General features: G+C 43.4%; 1 protein-coding gene across 1 annotated transcript; it reads right to left on the reverse strand.

Annotated features, from left to right (window-relative positions):
* Positions 1–3,872: 3,872 nt before the first annotated feature.
* LOC114134372 (calpain-1 catalytic subunit-like) lies at positions 3,873–15,928 on the reverse strand. Its single transcript, XM_028000966.1, has 22 exons — positions 15,819–15,928; positions 15,397–15,645; positions 13,771–13,840; positions 13,359–13,477; positions 10,882–11,015; positions 10,640–10,814; positions 9,494–9,568; positions 9,290–9,375; positions 8,617–8,691; positions 8,354–8,514; positions 7,773–7,924; positions 7,683–7,694; positions 7,392–7,600; positions 7,056–7,101; positions 6,877–6,945; positions 6,746–6,803; positions 6,602–6,663; positions 6,447–6,515; positions 5,495–5,573; positions 5,109–5,225; positions 4,332–4,384; positions 3,873–4,179 (listed from the first exon to the last, which is right to left on the reverse strand). Exons 2-22 carry the CDS (start codon positions 15,631–15,633, stop codon positions 4,153–4,155), a joined length of 2,085 nt encoding a protein of 694 aa, XP_027856767.1. The 5' UTR covers positions 15,634–15,645; positions 15,819–15,928; the 3' UTR covers positions 3,873–4,152.
* Between the last annotated feature and the right edge of the window lie 3,229 nt (positions 15,929–19,157).

The following is a 19,157-nucleotide window of genomic DNA, read 5'->3' on the forward strand; positions in this document are numbered from 1 at the left end:
AAGGTTGTCTCAAGATGCACATTTTGTAAGAAATTCAACGCCAAGGCAGGACAACAGACTACTGCACCACTGCCAAAAAATAGAATAACAGAATCTCCACCATTCAATGTCACAGGTGTGGACTTTGCTGGGCCGCTCTATGTAAAGGAACAAGGTTCCATGAGAAAATCATATGTTGCACTGTTTACCTGTGCTGTAACTAGAGCAGTGCACTTGGAGCTGGTTTCAGATCTGTCCACAAAAAACTTTCTGCTGGCTCTAAAAAGATTCATCTCAAGAAGAGGTTTGTGTAAAGTGGTCTACTCAGATAACGCCATGACATTCAAGAGAGCTGAACAGGATTTAAAGAAGCTCTGGGAGAGCATTAAAGACCCACAGCTGCGAAACTTCTTCTCTGAGAAGGGCATCACCTGGAGATTCATTGCTGAACGAGCATCCTGGTGGGGAGGATTCTGGGAGAGACTCGTCAGGTCAGTAAAAGTAATTCTACGAAAGGTACTTGGCAGAGCAAAACTAAATTTTGAAGAAATGTGGACGACCCTTACTGAAGCAGAGGCTATAATAAATTCTAGACCTCTGACATACATGCACAATGAGGTGGATGAGCCACAGCCTCTGACACCTGCTCACTTCTTAGTGGGTCAAAGACTCACTAGTTTGCCTCCAAGAGCATTCCCAGCGGATACCAAGCAGCCAACAGCAACCAAGGAAGAGATGACCCGGAGATGGCGGTACAGGCAAAGACTCATGACCAACTTCTGGAATCGATGGAGGAAGGAATACTTGTTGGACTTAAGATCAGCGCATCGTTGCGACACCCCGACGCCGTCCAAGCTGCAGGTGGGAGACATAGTGCTCATTGGAGAGGACAAGACTCCGAGGCAGAGCTGGAAGCTGGGGAGAATTGAAGAACTGTTTCCAGGCCGTGACGGACTGGTGAGATCGTGTGCTGTCCGAACGACAGCTGGGACTGTATGGCGGAGACCAATCCAACTTCTATATCCTTTGGAAATTTAGATAAACTGTTGTTTATCGGGGGGGAGGATGTTGAGAATTTGTTTTGGGTTTAAGCAGGATTTGCTTAAGACTTATTATTTGGGATATTATAATTTAATATAAGTTTAGTTGCAGTTGTTTCATAAATCTAGTTAGCATTTGATAGTTAGTATCTGGTTCAAAACTGACTATTGTGGACCCTTAAATGAATGGACTCTATATCCCATGATGCTTTTGAACTGGTAGAAGAAGAACTTGGGGTTAGAGGAAGAAGTGAGCTGAGGACCGTTGGGTTTTTTTCCGAGAAAAGAGCTGTTAGCTGAATGACTAAACTCTGTACGATTCGTTCATCCCTTTTTTATTCACTAAAGTTCATCTGAACAATCCATCCGACTCCTTTTCGTTTTTCAATCAGTCGAATATACAACAGTCCCAATGTGAACCTCCGAGCGCTTGAGGAGGGAGCGCTAGAGAACAGCTGGCCGGAATTAGAGTTCATAAATCGGATCAACCTTGAACTAAACGCTCCTTACTCCGTGGAGCGCGAAAATCCAATATCCAACTTGAAAACAACTTCGATGCGGTCAGTAGCACAATGAAAACGCTGGAATAAAGTTTGTTTTGGTATGAGGCCATACAAGATGGCGCCCAGCGACGTAAACGTCACACGTAGTGATGTCAGTTCCAAAGCTCCATAGAGTATATTTACTGTATTATTACGATATTTTATTCTGTATTTACGGTGATACAGATTATGGTGATCTTCTGGTCATGATCATGGGGCCTAGGGTCCAGCAAAACGTTAATCTGGCCCTGCTTATGGTGACACCCAAAACTTAAAGGCTGTTTCACTCTACAAGAAAATAAACAAAACAAAGCAGTACCTGCTCTAGTAGTTCAGTTCATTCAGACGCTGCTCCCAGTTGAGGTGAAGAGGAAAAACCAAATGATGTCTTAAGATGACGACGCAATCCTCCATCTGCTGTGCCAGGGTTTAAGTCCAATAATCAATGTTCAGGAGAAGGGAAAGAAAAAATATATAATCCAAAGTGACTCTTCTGACAGTCTATTAACACTTCAGTTATGACTAGTCTTCACATCCAGATCGGAATGGAAGAGGCAGAAACTCTGTTAACTTCAGCTGTTATAAAAATGCTGTATATATAAAATGTGACTTATATATATATCTATATTTATATATATATAACATGAATACATAAAAATATAACAATTTGAGTGGCTGTGTGGTATGTAAAATACCTATTATACATCAACATATTGTATTCTACCAGTGTTAACTCCACTAAATATATTTAAATATGCTGAACAGCGTATCAATCCAGTTCAAAGCTATTTTAAAAATGTGTGTCCTTATAGATGTAGCTATGATAGCTATGTGAATAAGGTTTAGAAATAAAGTTGGCATAAAAAGCATTAAAATCAGTATAGCATTCAGTGACTTAAGGTAGTTTAAATGCGCAGATCCTTCATCGCCCCTGCCAAATGTCCACCGCTCCAAGATGGCGGCACTACGGCATGTCAAAGCGGCCCATAAGGCCTCTGCTCCTGTTATGTCACCATAGTAAGCTGAGCTAGCTAAACTAGGCTTCCAGTGCAGCATTTACCTAGTTAGCGAATGCTAACTGTTCAGTATTAAACCGCCTCAAAGTGCAAGAAACATATAGAACAGCAGGAAAAAATTAGATCTGAAAATGTCCATAAGTTGTGTCCATTACCGACCATTGGGTTATCGATCAGGATACTTATTACTAAAAGCTGCTGCGTACATTTTACCTCCTGCGCGTCCTTCCCGTCCCTGTCATCAAGCTCTGCTCAGACTGCTCACTTCCGTTAGCTTTTCAAAATAAAACGGAAATAAAATACACCAACAAAATTTTACACTTTGCTTGCTTTTAAATTAGTCCATGTATCAGACCATTTTATGTCCATTTCAGGGTGGCAAAGTCTATCGATATTTTTTGAAAAGATACATGTCTCTAGTTAATATTTTGGCATGATAGCCCTTCCAAAATGGTAGCTGGGTCATAGTTATCGGCTCATGAAGTGAACGACCCCTTTGGACTAATTCTGTTTCTTGAGACTGGTGTATGTCTGGTTTAGGCTCATGGTATGGGCATTTGTCAAAGGTCTATAATATAATCTTTGGTATCATCTTAAAGGGGACACTCTTGACTTTCATTTAAAGCAGGTGTTGAGTCTCTCTGACCAACAGAGTCAGAGACTTCAGTCTCTGGTCCCGTAACGAGGTCACTAGAGCTCGTTACACCAAACATAATACACAGTCAGGAGGAGGGTCTTAGTGCTGTCAATCAACCTCATGTTCATGTTTCTAAAGCAGCAGAGAAACTACTTTATGTTCCAGGAAAACCGGGGTAGAGCAGCAACTTTATGAGAATGATTGACAGCGCCAAGTCCCTCTTAGAAATGGACAAAAATGTGAATAATTAATTAAATTATGCTTAGGCATTTTAGGCAGTTTTTAAGTATTTTTACATCAATGAAACAGATGCTTTGGCTATATTTAGAGCATATGTAACTTATTTGAGTTTTTTAAAATCACTAACATGTTTGTCTGGTTTACAGAAATTTGATGTGTGTTTGATTATTATTCTTGATGATTTTGATGATGGCATTTGACAAAATGTAATGTTTGTAGCTTGTTTCATGGTTGGTTGCTGTGTATCATGTCCCACAGAGACATCCTGTGTTTCAGAGCAGAGCCACCTGGAGGATCTGCTGCTGAAAAATAACCATCTGAGAGGAACCTGACCGGAGCTCAAAGGTCCAGTTAAAGTCAGAGAAGATGCACATGTGTCAGACAATCTCTGGTGTTCATGCTAAGGACACAAGGAAACGGGTCTCATACCACATTTTATTTTATATGAATTGTCATCAGAAAAGCAAGCAATTTTGTTAAACAATATTTATTTCTTAATGTGGAATTACTTTCTTAAGTGAATAAATGTTCTCAAAGTCAGGATTTTCATCAAACTTTCACATATTACATGTTTTCAGTAAATATGACCTGGATATTTTTTCAGAAATGTTTAAAAAACATGTTCAGCGGTGCTGTCAGTGACGTAAGAAGACGTTCGCTCTGCTCCATCGTTTCCTGTTCGGCTCTTCTTTTCCAGGTTAGGAATACATCACAAGGTTCATCCACTAGAAGAAATATATTAAGTTCATTATAATTTATTTTATATCAGTAAGGCAGGCAGAGACCAAATATGATCTGATTTCTGCCATGTGTTTGTAAAGATGCAACAGTTCAGTCAGAGAGAAAAATCAAACTTAGGAAGAATCAGTTGAATTACCTCTGGTTCGCGAAGAGTCACGGCTCCTCCATCAGATAACTCTCTGAATATTTCTGCAGGGAAAAATATTTGAAGAAACTGAAATAATGATCAGTAAAGAGGAAATAATTATAAACTGAATTACTAAAAATACGCTTTCATGGCACTCCAGTCTGATAAAATAAGGTGTCATATTTAGTTCCTTCAGTGTAGCCTAACACCAGAGCCGGATAATAATTAGTTACATTTACTTGAGTAACCTTACTGAAAAAATGTAGTTTTAGGAGTATTATTACTTTTGACCTTTACTTCAGTAATTTTACCACGAAGTATCTCTACTCTTACTTGAGTAAAATTTCTGGATTTTCTACCCACCGAATGAAAATTAAACGTTTTAACCAAAATGTCACCAGACTCAGACACACCTGCAGTTTCTGTTAAAGTTTAAAAGATTTTTTGTTGGAAAAAACTGATTTGGAAACATTTTATTTTGCCTGATTTTGTTATTTTTTGTTACTTATAGGAATTATTGTCAGTTTGCTCCTTAAAATACCAAAATTTCTACTGAACTTTACATCTTGGTCCATCTGATTATGTAATTCTTAAATATTAAATAGTTGATCATTTTACTCTTACTTGAGTATAATTTCTCTGCTTAACACACAACTAGCCTCGTTTATCAGGATCTTCAGCAGCAGTAAAATCCCAAACTCCAGATCTGGCTGCACACTCTCCTTAGGTTTTGGTTTGGCGATAAGCAGCCATCACCAGCACCATGTCCTCTGATCAGATGCTTACGGTACATGCGGTCAAATCGAAGGACCAAAGCGATGAAGTTCTCCAGCGTTATGAATCCAGAGGAGGCGCCGTAGCGCAGAGCCATGATGTTCAGCATGCCGTCACTGATCGTCTTTCCTGTGCAACAGGGCAAAGTCTGTCAGAGCTTTTGTCAGCCTCAGACCTGCTGAGCACTAAGCTACGGCTAACAGTCAGAAACATTAAGCTTAAACTGATGATTTTATGAGTTTCACTTTGAATTTACATTTGGTCACAGCATACTGGGTTCTGGGGGAATGTGGGGTTGACTGTGGCTTGTTTGAAAACTAATGCAGGCTTGTACATGAGGCCGGGTGTGAGCTAATAACACTGTGCCGTGAATCCAGGATAAATAAAACCTTGTTGACCTGAAGCCATGATGGCCTTCCTCAGCTCGCTGAGCGACAGCGTCCCCGTCTGAGAGACGTCGCAGTGAGAGAAGATGTCCTGAAGGAAGACAGAGGACAGTCAGCTGTCTGGATCTGCAAACTACCAACGGGTGAAACTATCTTACTGTCTTCCTGCTTTTACTGTGACTGGTGCATTCTGCCAGTGTTTTTCTATTTGTATGTAAAATCTGGGACATAAGCCAGATGTTCGCTGTTAGCAGGAATATTAATGTTGTTGTTCTTTCCATGTTACATGAGAGCAGAGGCAGCAGGATGGTGATGCTGCGTCTGTTCAAGGAAGGAGACATTATTTCCTATTTCAGAATCCAGGCAGATATCAGGACATGTCAGTGTTCCTCTCATTCACACCACACAGTATTTCACCTGTGTTTTCACTAGCAAAGGAGAAGTTATGTATTTTGTATTTAGACATTGTATTTTTAATTCTCAGGTATTATTTGACTTCTGTATTATTTGTGTTTATAAAGGCAGCAGATAAGTCGTTAAGTTTCTATTTGTTGATTGATTTTAACATCACATTTGTCTAAAATGTCCATGTGTTTGGTTTTGTGTCCTATTCCTTTTTGTGTGCTAAGGAATAATTTGCACAGAGAAATGATGTTGGACTGAATGTCTGATGTTCGTTGTTTCCATTCTGATCTGATTATGACCCTGTAAATGTCGGTGTGTTAACCAGTTTGGCAGCTCAATCTTTAGGTTCTGTTATTTTATAGTGTGAAGCGGTCGGTCCGCCGGCCTGTGGTTGTTAGTGATTATGATCCACGAAGCTCTAGTTTGTCTCTGTAACCTCATAATAAATGATCAGAAACGTCCTTCTTTATCCATTAAACTTAACTGGATGTTTTTAGTGAGTAACGGCTGAAAAGCAGCAGTTTGACATGTTGTGTGGTAAATACTTCACTGCTCTCACCTTGTACGAGACAATCTTCCTCCACAAACTGACAAATTCCTCACTGTTCAGCTTCCCAGTGATGGATGTCTGTTTGATCAGTTCGTTAAGGTACGCTCATTCAGAGGCAGGGGTTAAAGGTCAGACATGTTGTGGGGAGTTCGGGTGGAGGATACGTCCATGAGGGCCACCATGCTGCGGCAGGCGTCGGTGCTGAAGCCGCCAGACTTCAGGTCACCTGGGTGAAAACAGAGCAAAGAGTGAGAGTGGTGCAGGTGACCCTGTGACCTGTGACCCTGCGATGGAGGCTCGGTCCAAACCTCGCAGGATTTTGCCGTTCAGGAGGCTCTGCAGCTGCTCGGCGTCCACTTCTTCGTACTGTAGGAAGAGAAATGAAGGACGGTCTGGCGGCGGCTGCAGAGTGACGGTGTTCTAGTGAATAGCGCCTCACCTTGTCAGAGTACTGTCGGAACAGGGTTCTGTTACTGTCTTCCACCACTGCGCTGACCGGAGCAGAGGGCTGCAGGGAGGAGACACGGCGCCATTTAGTATCGGATCCGTTCAGACCGAAATGTGAGGCGTGTCTGACTGAATTTAATGAGACGGGCAGAACCTGGGAGTCGGGCCTACCTTCTCTGTCTCCACCTGATCCGGGTCGTTTCCACCAGAACTCTCACTGCCAGGAGAAACAAAGCATTCACCTTCACAAACTTCACCGGTCCTCTCTGCATATTCGACAACACTTTAATCTCAGCGATGGATGTAAAATATTTCATAATCATTATTGGTCGTCATTAGCAACGCTGCTTTACGGATTCTCGTTCTGTGGACGAACAGAGATAAACGTTTTAACACTGAAGCAATAAGCAGCTATAAATTATGTCTCCAAGATCACTGAGGCTGTTCCACACAGTGACCGTACTGGGCCCTCAGACCGTACTGGGCCCCGTCCCAGCTGTGACCTACTAGACGTGTGTCTCGGTCTTGGACAGCACGGTGAGGATGAAGGACGCCGTCTCGTTGGGGCTGTAGGTGGACGGGACGATCAGGAACTCTCCGGGCTTCAGGCTCAGCAGCTGCATCACCTCCCGCGCGTTGGGGTAGTTCTCCAACTGAGCCACCGGCTTGTTTGTGCTGAAGAAATGGGCTGGGAATTTCCCCCTCACAGCCCTGAACTGCAGCGGACAACTTATTACTTTAAGTCATTTTTTACAGCGTCAGCTGCTCAGTACTGGCAGGTGAAACAACAACACTTACTTCTTTAGGCACCTTGAAGAAAAGCAGAAGATGAAGCGGGTTAGAAAGCATCAGATGAATCAAAGACAGCGGCAGGAAGACGGCGCTCACCTCAAACACAGAGAAGCCGATGTGGAGGTTCTGGACCAGCCGCCTGTTCCTCTTGTCCGGCTTCTGCATGAGAGACACCAGCACGTTCTTCTCACCCTGACTGTCTGAGCCTGCAACCTCCACCCGGTACTGCGGATTGGTCCAGAAGGTCCCTGGGAGGAAACGAGGAAGACCTCCGTGAACGCCACCAGTAGGATGAAGAAATCCCAATTTCATCCCCGGGAAGCTGATTCAGTCATCAGTTTAATTCACTTTAAGGCTCAATAAAACCTCTTTCTAAATTATTGAATCACAATTTCCTCCATTTTATCTTTTTTCCACATTTTTCCTCTTTTCTTCATGTCCTTCTTTTTTCTTTACATTGTTTTTTCTGTTTTGTTCTCCTTTCTCTTTTTATCATTTTCCCTACTTTTTCATTTTTTCTGTGTTTTCCTTATTTTTTCTGTGTTTTCCTTATTTTTTCTGTGTTTTCCTTTACCCAAAGCTAAGAGTACCCTAACCGTCTGACAGCAGGTTGAACCGATCCAGAGTTGGACCGGCCCTGTGCTGATTTCTTTTTCATTTTAATTTTTTCTTCATACCAGGGTGATTCATGCAGCCTCCAGCTGAGATCCCTGCGACCCATCGGCCTTCGTAAAACGAGGATTTCCAGTGACAGGACGAGCTCCCATCGAGGAAGTCCGGACACGAGCAGCAGATGTCCAGGTCAGAGTAAAACTTACAGAAATCCTGCAGAGTCATCCTTGGAAAGGACAGTATGTGACAGCAGGAGTGAGGTGATGGGAAACAATAAGAGCAGAGTTTATTCTCAGCAGTTTGCTCAGAGAAAGCGGGTCCAGCTCACCAGAACTCGCCGTCTTCACGCACTGAAAGGCAGGTTTCCCGATCCTGAGGACTCACCGTCTGCCACAGAGGCGACCTTCAGGAACAGAACAGGAACAGGTGAACCGAACTCTGTGGGATCAACACGACCACAAACATCCTCAACTCCGGATCATCACTCCACTCAGAGCTCACTTCAGAGCCTGAGCCTTTGGGCCCGGTACCAAAGAGCCCAGAACTTTGGTCAGTGCGGTTCTGATGGAGCCACTAAGGGAGGGCGGCCATGTTGTAATGGCCGCTGCCTGGATAATAATGACACTGGTGCATCAGCACCATCAAACCCGTTTCAAATGGGAACCAATGAGCTATGCTGGTTTTCTGATGGGTCAGAACCAGTTTGGAGCCACCGGAGCGGTGTTGACTCCAAACTGAGTGTGTTTCTGCTGTGAGCCTCTGGGGAACGGTAGATGTTTGCACAGATCAAACCGAGTTTGATGATGTAAAGTGGTTGTTAAAGGACGCCTCCTGCTGGTGGTCCTGGGAAGCTTCCAGAACAGGAAGAATCCATCTTTAATCCCTTCATCCGTCTGCTAGTTCATCCTCAGATCCCTTCCTGCCTGAGATCCTGCTCCTTCACTCAGAAAGGCCAGACGGTGTCGGCATGAAGGATGGAGGACAGAGGCGTTGGTTCTCACCGGTCGCTCCAGTCTCCGCTCCACTCTCCTTGGCCCCAGGGGTTCCACAGACGCACCAGACGCTCAGCCTTCGCTCTGCTCAGCACCTGGCCGACAGGTAGCAGACACAGCGCTCACCAGATGATCGGTCTGACTGCAGCACTCACATGTTGAACTAGGCTGACTCTCTCCATGTTGGAGTTCCAGTTGAAATCCATGTTTTACCTCCTTGACTCCAGTGACAGCGTAGGCGTGGCCTTGAACTAGGCCGTTTGGTAAGACAGTGTTGGCAGAAGTCTCCTAAGAAAGGAGTAAATTGAGGATTAAAGTCATTAAATGTACATATTATGTCATATAAAGCCTGAGCTGGACGTCAGCTGCTCCCATCAGTCAGTGAGACGTTTCAGCTTCTCTGTCCTACAACAACAAAACCTGAAGAGCTTCAGTGTAAGTGGCTGTTAATCTTCAGATTGACAGATTGTTCTTCCAGATTAACCCACCGGATAGAGCTGAGGTCTAACCTGCACACGACTTCTAATCAAGCTGGTCAAAATATTAACCGATATGAGAGTTTTTTGTTGTTTTTTCCTCCCCTCCAGGGGGTCTTTTGTGGGCTCTAGTGTCCCTTATATGACAGTAGGCTGACAGGAAAGGGGGAGGCAGAGGGGGAAGACATGCAGCAAACATCGTCGGGTCCGGGAGTCAAACCCGCGACAGCCGCGTCGAGGACTCGAGGCCTCCAAACGTGGGTCGCTCCATCCCCTACGCCACGGCACGCCCCCTGATATGACAGTTTATTATGAAGCCCAACATTTCTGCCTTGAATTTTCTGGTTATGTTTTTTCAGTTGTTTCATCATATTTCCTAATAACTAAAGTGACAAACTGCCCAGTGAGTTTGATGAAAAGGTTTAAGTTCTGAATCTGTGTGGTGCTGAATGGTGCTGGAGCGACCCGGCGGGAGGAGAACCCACCTCTGATTGGTCAGAGAGGTTTGGACGGGTTTAATGTTATTACTGAGCCAGTTGTTTAACTTTGTTTCTAAAAAGGTAGATTAAGTGTTTATGTCCTGTCCTCATCTCTCTATCCTTGGGGTGAAAAGATGAAATCTGAGTCCTGCGTGTCTGAACTGAGAGCTTCCTGGATCCTGGAAGTTCTCACAAAACCTTCACTTCTTCTTTCTGTCAGCAGATTAATCCTTTATCAACAGTTGGTTGGTGGCAGCCCCAGGTTTTTCTCTAACTGGCTGACATCCAGAGCAAGTTCCTCTGTGTGTTATTATGGTGTATTATAGCAGGTCCAGATCTGCTCAAACTCGCAGCCTGGAGGGATTTCTCAGTTTGCAGTTGGCTGAGGTGTGATCGTCTCTTACTCCCTGCGGAGTCCCGCAGCCCATCAGCGACGTGGCCTGGCCGGCTCTGCACATCAGCTCCCACAGGTCTGCAGGCGGCTCAGACAGCTGCACACACATGTGGACGCCGCCGGTGAAGTCCACCAAGGCCTCCACTGGAGTTCCTGCATTCATGTCTGCATAGGAGCCACAGACCCTGACACAGCAGGGCCAGGTTAGACACAAACACGTCGGCAGCAACATTTTATCAGCAGCTCACGTACTTGGCGTAGGCCTTCTCCATCAGAGCGGGCCAGAACTCAGTCGGGTTCTTAGAGTGGACAAAAATTAACTGGCCGTTGATTGTTGGCAGCTTATCGTCAATGACTACGTCGACCCATTTTCCAAACCTCCAGAACTGAAATGTAAAGAAAACAGCGTTATTTTGAAACTAAATATTGAGAGGAAGATTTTCCAGAGAAGATTTATGAATGTTTGTCTGATTGAAGGAACTCTGAGGGATTGAAGTCCTCCACCTGCAGCTAACGAGCTAATTTAGTTAGCATTAGGTGGGTGTTGGAACTCCTGAGGGTCCACCTAAATGTTGTGGCAGTTCAAGAGTCTGGAGAGCTGCTAAGGGCTAGCTGGCCAACAAGACGGATAGCTGCTAGAGGCTAGCTGGCCAACAAGACGGATAGCTGCTAAGGGCTAGCTGGCCAACAAGACGGATAGCTGCTAGAGGCTAGCTGGCCAACAAGACGGATAGCTGCTAAGGGCTAGCTGGCCAACAAGACGGATAGCTGCTAAGGGCTAGCTGGCCAACAAGACGGATAGCTGCTAGAGGCTAGCTGGCCAACAAGACGGATAGCTGCTAGAGGCTAGCTGGCCAACAAGACGGATAGCTGCTAGAGGCTAGCTGGCCAACAAGACGGATAGCTGCTAAGGGCTAGCTGGCCAACAAGACGGATAGCTGCTAAGGGCTGGTTTGCTGACAAATTGCCATAAACAATTGTAGCAACAACTCCATTATTACGACTGCAGCAATGCTCTGGAAAATAGTCTTTCTTTGGTCTGGACCTGAACTTGGACTTGGACTCGCTTCCCTCATAGTTTTATTCTGGTCCTGGTCTCTGGTTGGGTAATGGTGCGTTCACACCAAAAGCGTTATGTGCATAAAAACTGCGTCCGATGCTTCAAGTCTGATGCGTGCGCACTTTGAATGTGCATGCGCTCAAAGTGCTATTGTACTAATATGCTACTCTAAATAACACTTATTTGTTTATTTATTGTTTTTAAAGTGAGCATGAGTGACTATACTTATTGATTTCAGCTGCCTGGATTCGCCTTGTTGCTGAATCGGATGTCAAAATCTGGTGGATTGTGTTGAATTGTACACGGATTAACTGGTTTAACTTTTCATTTAAACCATGAAAACTCAACATTTTTCTCTACAACTAACATTTCATGCGTTTGGTTTACTTTCAAACCAAATGTTTATTTCCTGTTGTGCATTGAAGGCTCTTGACTCATCAAACGCTCCAAACAGTTCAAATTACGCCGTGCTAGATTCTCGAAACGCGCCACAACGACCCTGGACGCTCCTCCACGTAGTCTTTGAATGTAAACCAGACGCACCTGATGCTCAAAACATGTTTGGTGTGAACGCACCATTAAGCACCTTCCAGAACCTTCCAGAACCCACAGGTTACTTTCTGGAACTTGTGTGGAATGAATCTGTCAAATCTAGAAACTAGCCTGGATGTTTCTAAAAGTAATCTGCTAACCCAGAAAAGTACCAAAGTAACTTGTGAGGTCTGGAAAGATCTCAGCTGGATCCAGAGAGAAACTATGTGAGTCACGATTTACTTCCTTTCTGTAACATTTTGGATCTTACAGATTACATGGTTACTTTTAAAAACTTACTTTATTAACCTCTCTGAGGAGTTCTTAAAGCTCACAGGCTGTTATTGGCATCTGATCAAAAATACCACCTAACTTTCCAGAACTTTCACAGCAACAAGTTCAGCAAGTAACCAGTAAACTCTGGAAAGTACATCTACCTGTCTGAAAAGTAATTTTTATAAAGTAACTTGCAGTTTCTGTGACATTTCAAGTCTAAGAAGTACTGTTAAGTTCATTTAATCCCTGAAATAAGGTCCAGATTTCCGAACTCCAGAGATTAACCGGAAAGTTTTGTGCCAATAATCTGGAGTTGCTGCTCACTCCAACAGCTAACCTGCAGGACGGCAAAATAACTCACCAGTTCTTGGAAATTTCCAGAAAACTAACCTGATCATCACAGATCCACGTAAGGTCCAAAAAGTAAAACTTGTTCTTCAAAAGCAAACAGTTTGCTTCAAGTTACACCCAGTACAGATATCATTTCTAGATTAAAAGGACCAAAAGAATCCTAAAAAAGATCTTTCTTATCTGATCGTAAAAAATTAACTGATGTTCTCATACATAAACTCTGAACAATATGAACAAAATAAAAACACACACATTTTATTTTGCACATATTTTAGTCCAATATCTAATATTTTTACATATTAGTGGTAAAATCATTGTCTCCATTAATTATTGGAAAATCTGCAGCCATAAGAGTCTCCAAATGTTTTCCTTCTGTTTATGTTTTTGACCCACTTCCTGTCCTGTTTAACAGTTTAAATCTGAAGAAATAAGTGTAATAAGTTTGTAAATAATGTTATCTTAAACATGATTTCAGGTTTTTGCCAGTCGGAGAACAAAACGTGGAACGAACCCTGAAGTGGAACAGGCCGCAGTAATCTTCATCAAATGTTTGCTCAAGAGGAACGACTTGTTTCAGGACCAAGTCCTGGAAGGTCAGCGCTCCGATGGAGGCAAGAAACCAGCAGTTTCCTAGGAAACAACAGAAAAACATCTGAACATGAAGCAGCAGCGTTTGAAAGGCAAGACGAGGCAGGTTCACTTGTGTAAAACATTTCAGCAACAACAGTTCAAACTGCGGCGGAGGGAGGGATCCTGCTGGTGTTGATAAATGATGAAGATAAACTTAATGAGGTGTTGAAGGAATACTCAACACGGTTTGAACATGTCCAGATTCCACTGATCGGCATCTCCTGCCTCAACTCGCATGAACAAAAATCTGCTTGAGGGGGCAGATTATAGAAAGATTAAAGAGATTTCCTTACCAACCATTCCTTGGCCAAAGTCAAATCTGGAGACTCCGTCAACAATGAAGGAAGGGTTGGGAACTATTTTCTGAAACAGCACAAACAAGTTGACATTTGAATGCAGCCAGCAGCTCTGATAACAGGAGATCAAACTCAGCAAGACTGGACAGATTCACTGGCAGAGCAACCAAACAGCATGACTACAGCTGGACAAATTCAAGACAAGTTGGAGTATTTTGGTTTCACATATTCTATACAGAGAATATATTCATATTCACATTCTGCTCACTACTGTCCAGTTTAATCCTGGATATAACAGGATAGATAGATAGATAGATAGATAGCATTTATTGTCATTGAACAGAATTCAACGAAATTTCCATTGCACAGAATTCAACGATGCAGTCGCATGGAGTTTATCAAAGTTATTATCTGTTATTGTTGTGTGTTATATCAAAGGAAGCCATCGTTTCTATCATGCCGTCCACCTCAGCAAGCATGTGGTGACAGTGGACAGAAATGACTCGTTTTTAACAGGAACAAACATCCAGAACCAGGATGAGCAGAACATCGAACAGCAGCTTTTCTTTAAAGCTCATCTTTCAGAAACGTTTTGTGACCTTTATTCATTTAAAGGCTTCAAACTTTAAGAGCATTCAGCGCATTTCTTCTGCTTAGCTTTCTGTTTCTGTTTAGTTCACTGACCAACAGTTTGCTGTGACCTTTGACCTGGAGACCCCAGGAAGTGTTTATGAAACAACACATATTTGCTCTGATGTTTCAGTAAAGGAGTATGAAACCTGAGTCCTGTTTGGACCTCCATAGTCGGGCCATCACTCCTTCAGAACCACTGTTCCCAGTTTAAATGGGTTTCCTTCAGAACCACTGTTCCCAGTTTAAATGGGTCTCTGGATGGTTCCAGCCTCTCTGGTTCCTGCGTCTCAGCAGGTTCTTCCTTCCCTCTGACCAGGGGGATCCAGGTCTCCCTGGTCCAACACGCTCCAGTCCAGCAGCTGAATCTCCTCCTTGGTTCTGTCCGGTCCGGTTCTGCTAATCACCTCATTAAGTGACTCGGTGATGAAGCAGAGACTGAGGCCCTGCAGGCCTGATCTAGCAGAAGGAACATGATGGATTCTGGATCTTCCAGCAGCAGAAACTTTGCCTCCCTTTTACATTTCTTCTGAATTTCCTGCTTTAAATGTTTAGTTTTATCTTTTATATTTCTTGTTTTGAATTATTTTCCAGTTAATGTGAGTACCAGAGAAGGGTCCTATGTTAACATTTCTACCTTTGGAGCCCAGAGACGGGTCGACTGATCTGAAGGATTTTAGCTAGCATCCTATAACCAGTTTTGCATGATTTTCCACTCCTCCTTTCTGGCCTGACGGTCAATGGCCACGTTTACAATTGAAAAAGGGATGCTAATTTGAGCCATCAGAATCGTCAGTTTGGACTCAGGTCTTTTGACCCTCTTTCGGGACTTCAGGGGAGAGGTCGAAACCCTGGTACTCCCAGTGTTAAAAAATACATCAAAAGAAGGCCTCCTTCTCTGAACCTGATTCATCCTCAGCCTCTTTAGTTCAGTAAACATCCTCTGACCTCTGACCTCCAGCTGCGTTCTGCATGTTCAGAACCTGAACTCACCGACGGTCTGACCCACTCCACCCGGACCAGGTCGGCCGGCTGCAGGACGTCCCTGCCGATGGAGCGGTGGTCGGGGGGGAACATGTCGTCGATGAACCTCACCCGGCGGATGACGCAGTACTCCTTCAGCTGCTGGAAGTCCTGGTTCAGGAACTTCTCGGGGTTGGAAACAGTTCCATATCCGTCTTTAGAGTGACGAGCGCTGATGATGTCCATGCAGACGCCTGGAGCGAGCATGGCTGCAGCTTCCTGCAGAAAACACAACCAGTCTGCCTCTACACATCACTTCGAAGCAACAGCAACATCCACTGAAGAGGCGCCCATGAGGACACATAACCCTGACACTCACTGCGGTTCTCACTAAAGCAAATACTTCATAGATCATTCTATTCACTGAAGCAGCTTCCTGCAGTCAGAGTTACCTTTTAAAAGTTTCTTCACACCTGGTGTTGCTGTTGGGAAGACTCTGAGTCTGGTTTGAGGGGGCAGACTGAGGAGAAGCTGCAGCTCCTTTATAGAGCGGCTGACGCCTGAGGCTGTTCTCCAACAGACTCGTTAGCTGAGCTGCCATTGGATGGAGGTGAAACCAGAGGAACAGCGTTCAGACCTGCACACTCAGTAAGCAGCACAGTCTGCCATGCATGAAACCAGAAATTTTTGGAATGATTTGCCAAAGATTGGTGAATTTCTCCAAGCTATTCGTACAAACAGCATGAATCACCTGCAGAAGCAGCTTCTTCCTCAGTTCCTCTGTAAAGTGAATCTCTGTCGGTGAACATGTTGGCGCCTCAGCATGAAACTCAGCCAGGTGTGGGACCATCAGACACGCTTGTCTGGATTCTTAAAGCGTTTTTGGAAAAGATGCAGAAAACCCTGAAGCACATCAGAGATTAAAACTGTCGAGGAAGGAGTTTTTAACCTCCAAATGTCTTGCACTCATTTTCTTCCTAGATGCCAGCAGAACGGCGCTGAGAAGATGGTGGAACCGTGAGCAGGCTCCAGAGCAGAGGTGAGGAGTGTAAGGGCCTGGTTCTGGCTCCAGCTGCCAGAGACTCATCCAGCTGTTTTTCCATGTTGTCTGTTTCAGGATTGGTCAGATTGAGACTCTGACAAAGCCAAGAAGACGTGACTGTGAAGCAGGACGTTCATTAGGTGAACTGATCCCGGGTCTTTGCTGCCTCGGCGTCGGGGTCAAAGGTTGAGGGGATCCTGCAGCCAGGTAGTTCTGGCCTTCGGGCCATGGAGGTTCAGCCAAACAGCACCAAGGGAAATGAATGGTGCTGCTCGATTGGAGTGGCATTGTGGCTTTTCAGCTTTTTTCTTTGAATATTTTGGAATAATTGCAGTTTTGTTCCACAGAAACATCTAGAAACAGGCGAGTCCTAAACCAGGACCACATGCTGATTCTGCTGCCCTCTGCTGGCCTCATCCAGGCTCTGCTACATTCTCAGATGGATGGAGATTTATTTACTCCTGTGTCTTGTTGAGAAGTTTTACATTTTCTACCTGTTGCTCGTCGTTCTCTCGTCTCCTCGGGTCCGTTAATGTCGTGTGTAAAAGTGAAACCACAAAGACAGCAGTCACTGTTCAACTTCACAATCAACCAGAATTTATTCAAACAATCAAATGCATCAAATCACATCAACAGCTCAACATAGTCACCAGAAACCAAAGCCACAAAGAAGAAATTAATTACCTTGGAAAAATACAAGAATATGAAGACGCCTTCAGAGACACTGAGTGGCAGTTCAGACAGATCCAGTGATCTGATTGGCTGGTTTAGCTCCATTCCTTTTATATCCAGGCGTTTCTACTGTCTGATGGTCCAACATAGTGTTTAATGCTGTAATGTTGCTGTTTGCAGCCAGAGACCAGGCAGGTTTTATCGAGGTCAAGATGAATCCATCCTGCTGATCCTCCTGATCTTTCCCAGCAAACCAACAATAGATGTTCATTTCCTATGGAAACATTTTACTCAAGAAAGTGGAACCAAAGTTTATCAGCTATTTGTGTTTCATTTCAAACTGGTTCAAACTGGTTTCTGAGCCCACAGAGCTCTGCTGACCTCTGACCTCTGATCCAGGGCGTCAAACAGCAGATTTGATTATAAAAATTTGCACGTTTCATATAATATCTTCAAACTCTCATAAAACAGACATGAGCTTATTTCAATACCAAAACATCTGTTACACTTAATATTTTCTGATTAGTTCTCAACTTCTTAGTTTTAATGAACTAAAACATTTTCAGATGAATATATAACTTCTACACTCTTAAGAATGTGATCTAATATAAAAACTACTGATTAGACTAATTTTAATTAAACCATGATCATTATATCTAAGAAAATGTTCTACTGATTAAGTTCTGTATTGATTAAACCATGAATCTAAAACTAACCTAAACAATCAGGATCCGTCTAATATTTCAACATGTACTAAAGTTAAACATTATTAAAACTAGCATCATATTTCCAGCAGTCTGTATGAAGAGTCCATGACATCCTGTAAGACAGAGCCTTCTGTATTTTGGAGGCTTTTTTTTTTAAATTTTTTTTTATTTAGTCAACTATCCACAACAGTACATTGAACACAGGGACAAAGTAAACATGACATTTTTTTTTTTTTTCCCTTCTCCCCTCCTTCCCACTCCCCATCCTGTGGTCTCTTCCTTTACCTTCTGTTTATTCTGTCCCCTACCCCTCCCCATCCATCCATACCCGGCTGCAAACAAAAGAAACAGCAAAATAAAGTAATAAAAAAAAATAATAATAATAATAATAATAATTATACAGCTATGGAATCACAATCATGAAAAACCCAGGGGACTAAGACAGAGTACAGAAACATGGACAGCATGTAAAACAGGCGTCCGCGCAAGCGTAGGTACACAGATCAAGACAGAACATGGATATTTAAAACTGCACAGGTTGACAATCACTATCGATAGCCAGATTCACAAGGAGCCGCCGGGCCGGGGGGGCAGGCAACTACAACAGAGCTGGCTCCTATGTGATTTTCAGGCTCGAGGGAGGGTATCCAGTCTTTCAAAATAAGATAATAGAGGGGCCCAAGTTTTATAAAATTTTTGGATCGAACCTCTAAGACAAAATTTGATCTTCTCTAACTTAAGGAACATGGACAGATCTTTCAACCAAAGAGAAGCCTTGGGTGGGTGTTCTGATTTCCACGCTAATAATATTCTTCTTCGGGCGAGGAGAGTTGAAAAAGCTAGTACATTTTTAAAATCATGTGTTAATGATATCCCCTCCCCTGGAGTTCCAAATATTGCCAATTCAGCACTGGGTTGAATACTTATTTCGAAAGCTTCAGAAAGGATCTGAAAAATTGTGGACCGGAAGTTACACAGTTTGTTACAGGTCCAGAACATGTGAGTTAGGTTTGCCTTAGCTATGTGGCACCGAGCACAGGTTTCACTCACTGTAGAATAAATCCTTGAGAGTCTGGCTCTACTGTAATGGATCCTATGAAGGACCTTGAACTGAATTAGTCCAAGTCGAGCGCATGATGTTGACCCATTTACTCTACGTAGTGCTTGGTTCCAAGTTTCATCAGAGATGTGTATTCCAATTTCCTCTGACCATTCTGCTCTGATCTCATTGAGCTTCACAGTATTGAATGATGAGATGCTATTATAAATTTTGGAGATTAAGCCCCTATCTTGTGTTGGAGTTTGCAAGATTATGTCCATACCTCCCTTTGGGGGTAAATTAGGAAAGCAGGGACTATTGTTACGAACAC

Source organism: Xiphophorus couchianus, chromosome 19, assembly GCF_001444195.1.
Source record: "Xiphophorus couchianus chromosome 19, X_couchianus-1.0, whole genome shotgun sequence".
NCBI lineage: Eukaryota > Metazoa > Chordata > Actinopteri > Cyprinodontiformes > Poeciliidae > Xiphophorus > Xiphophorus couchianus.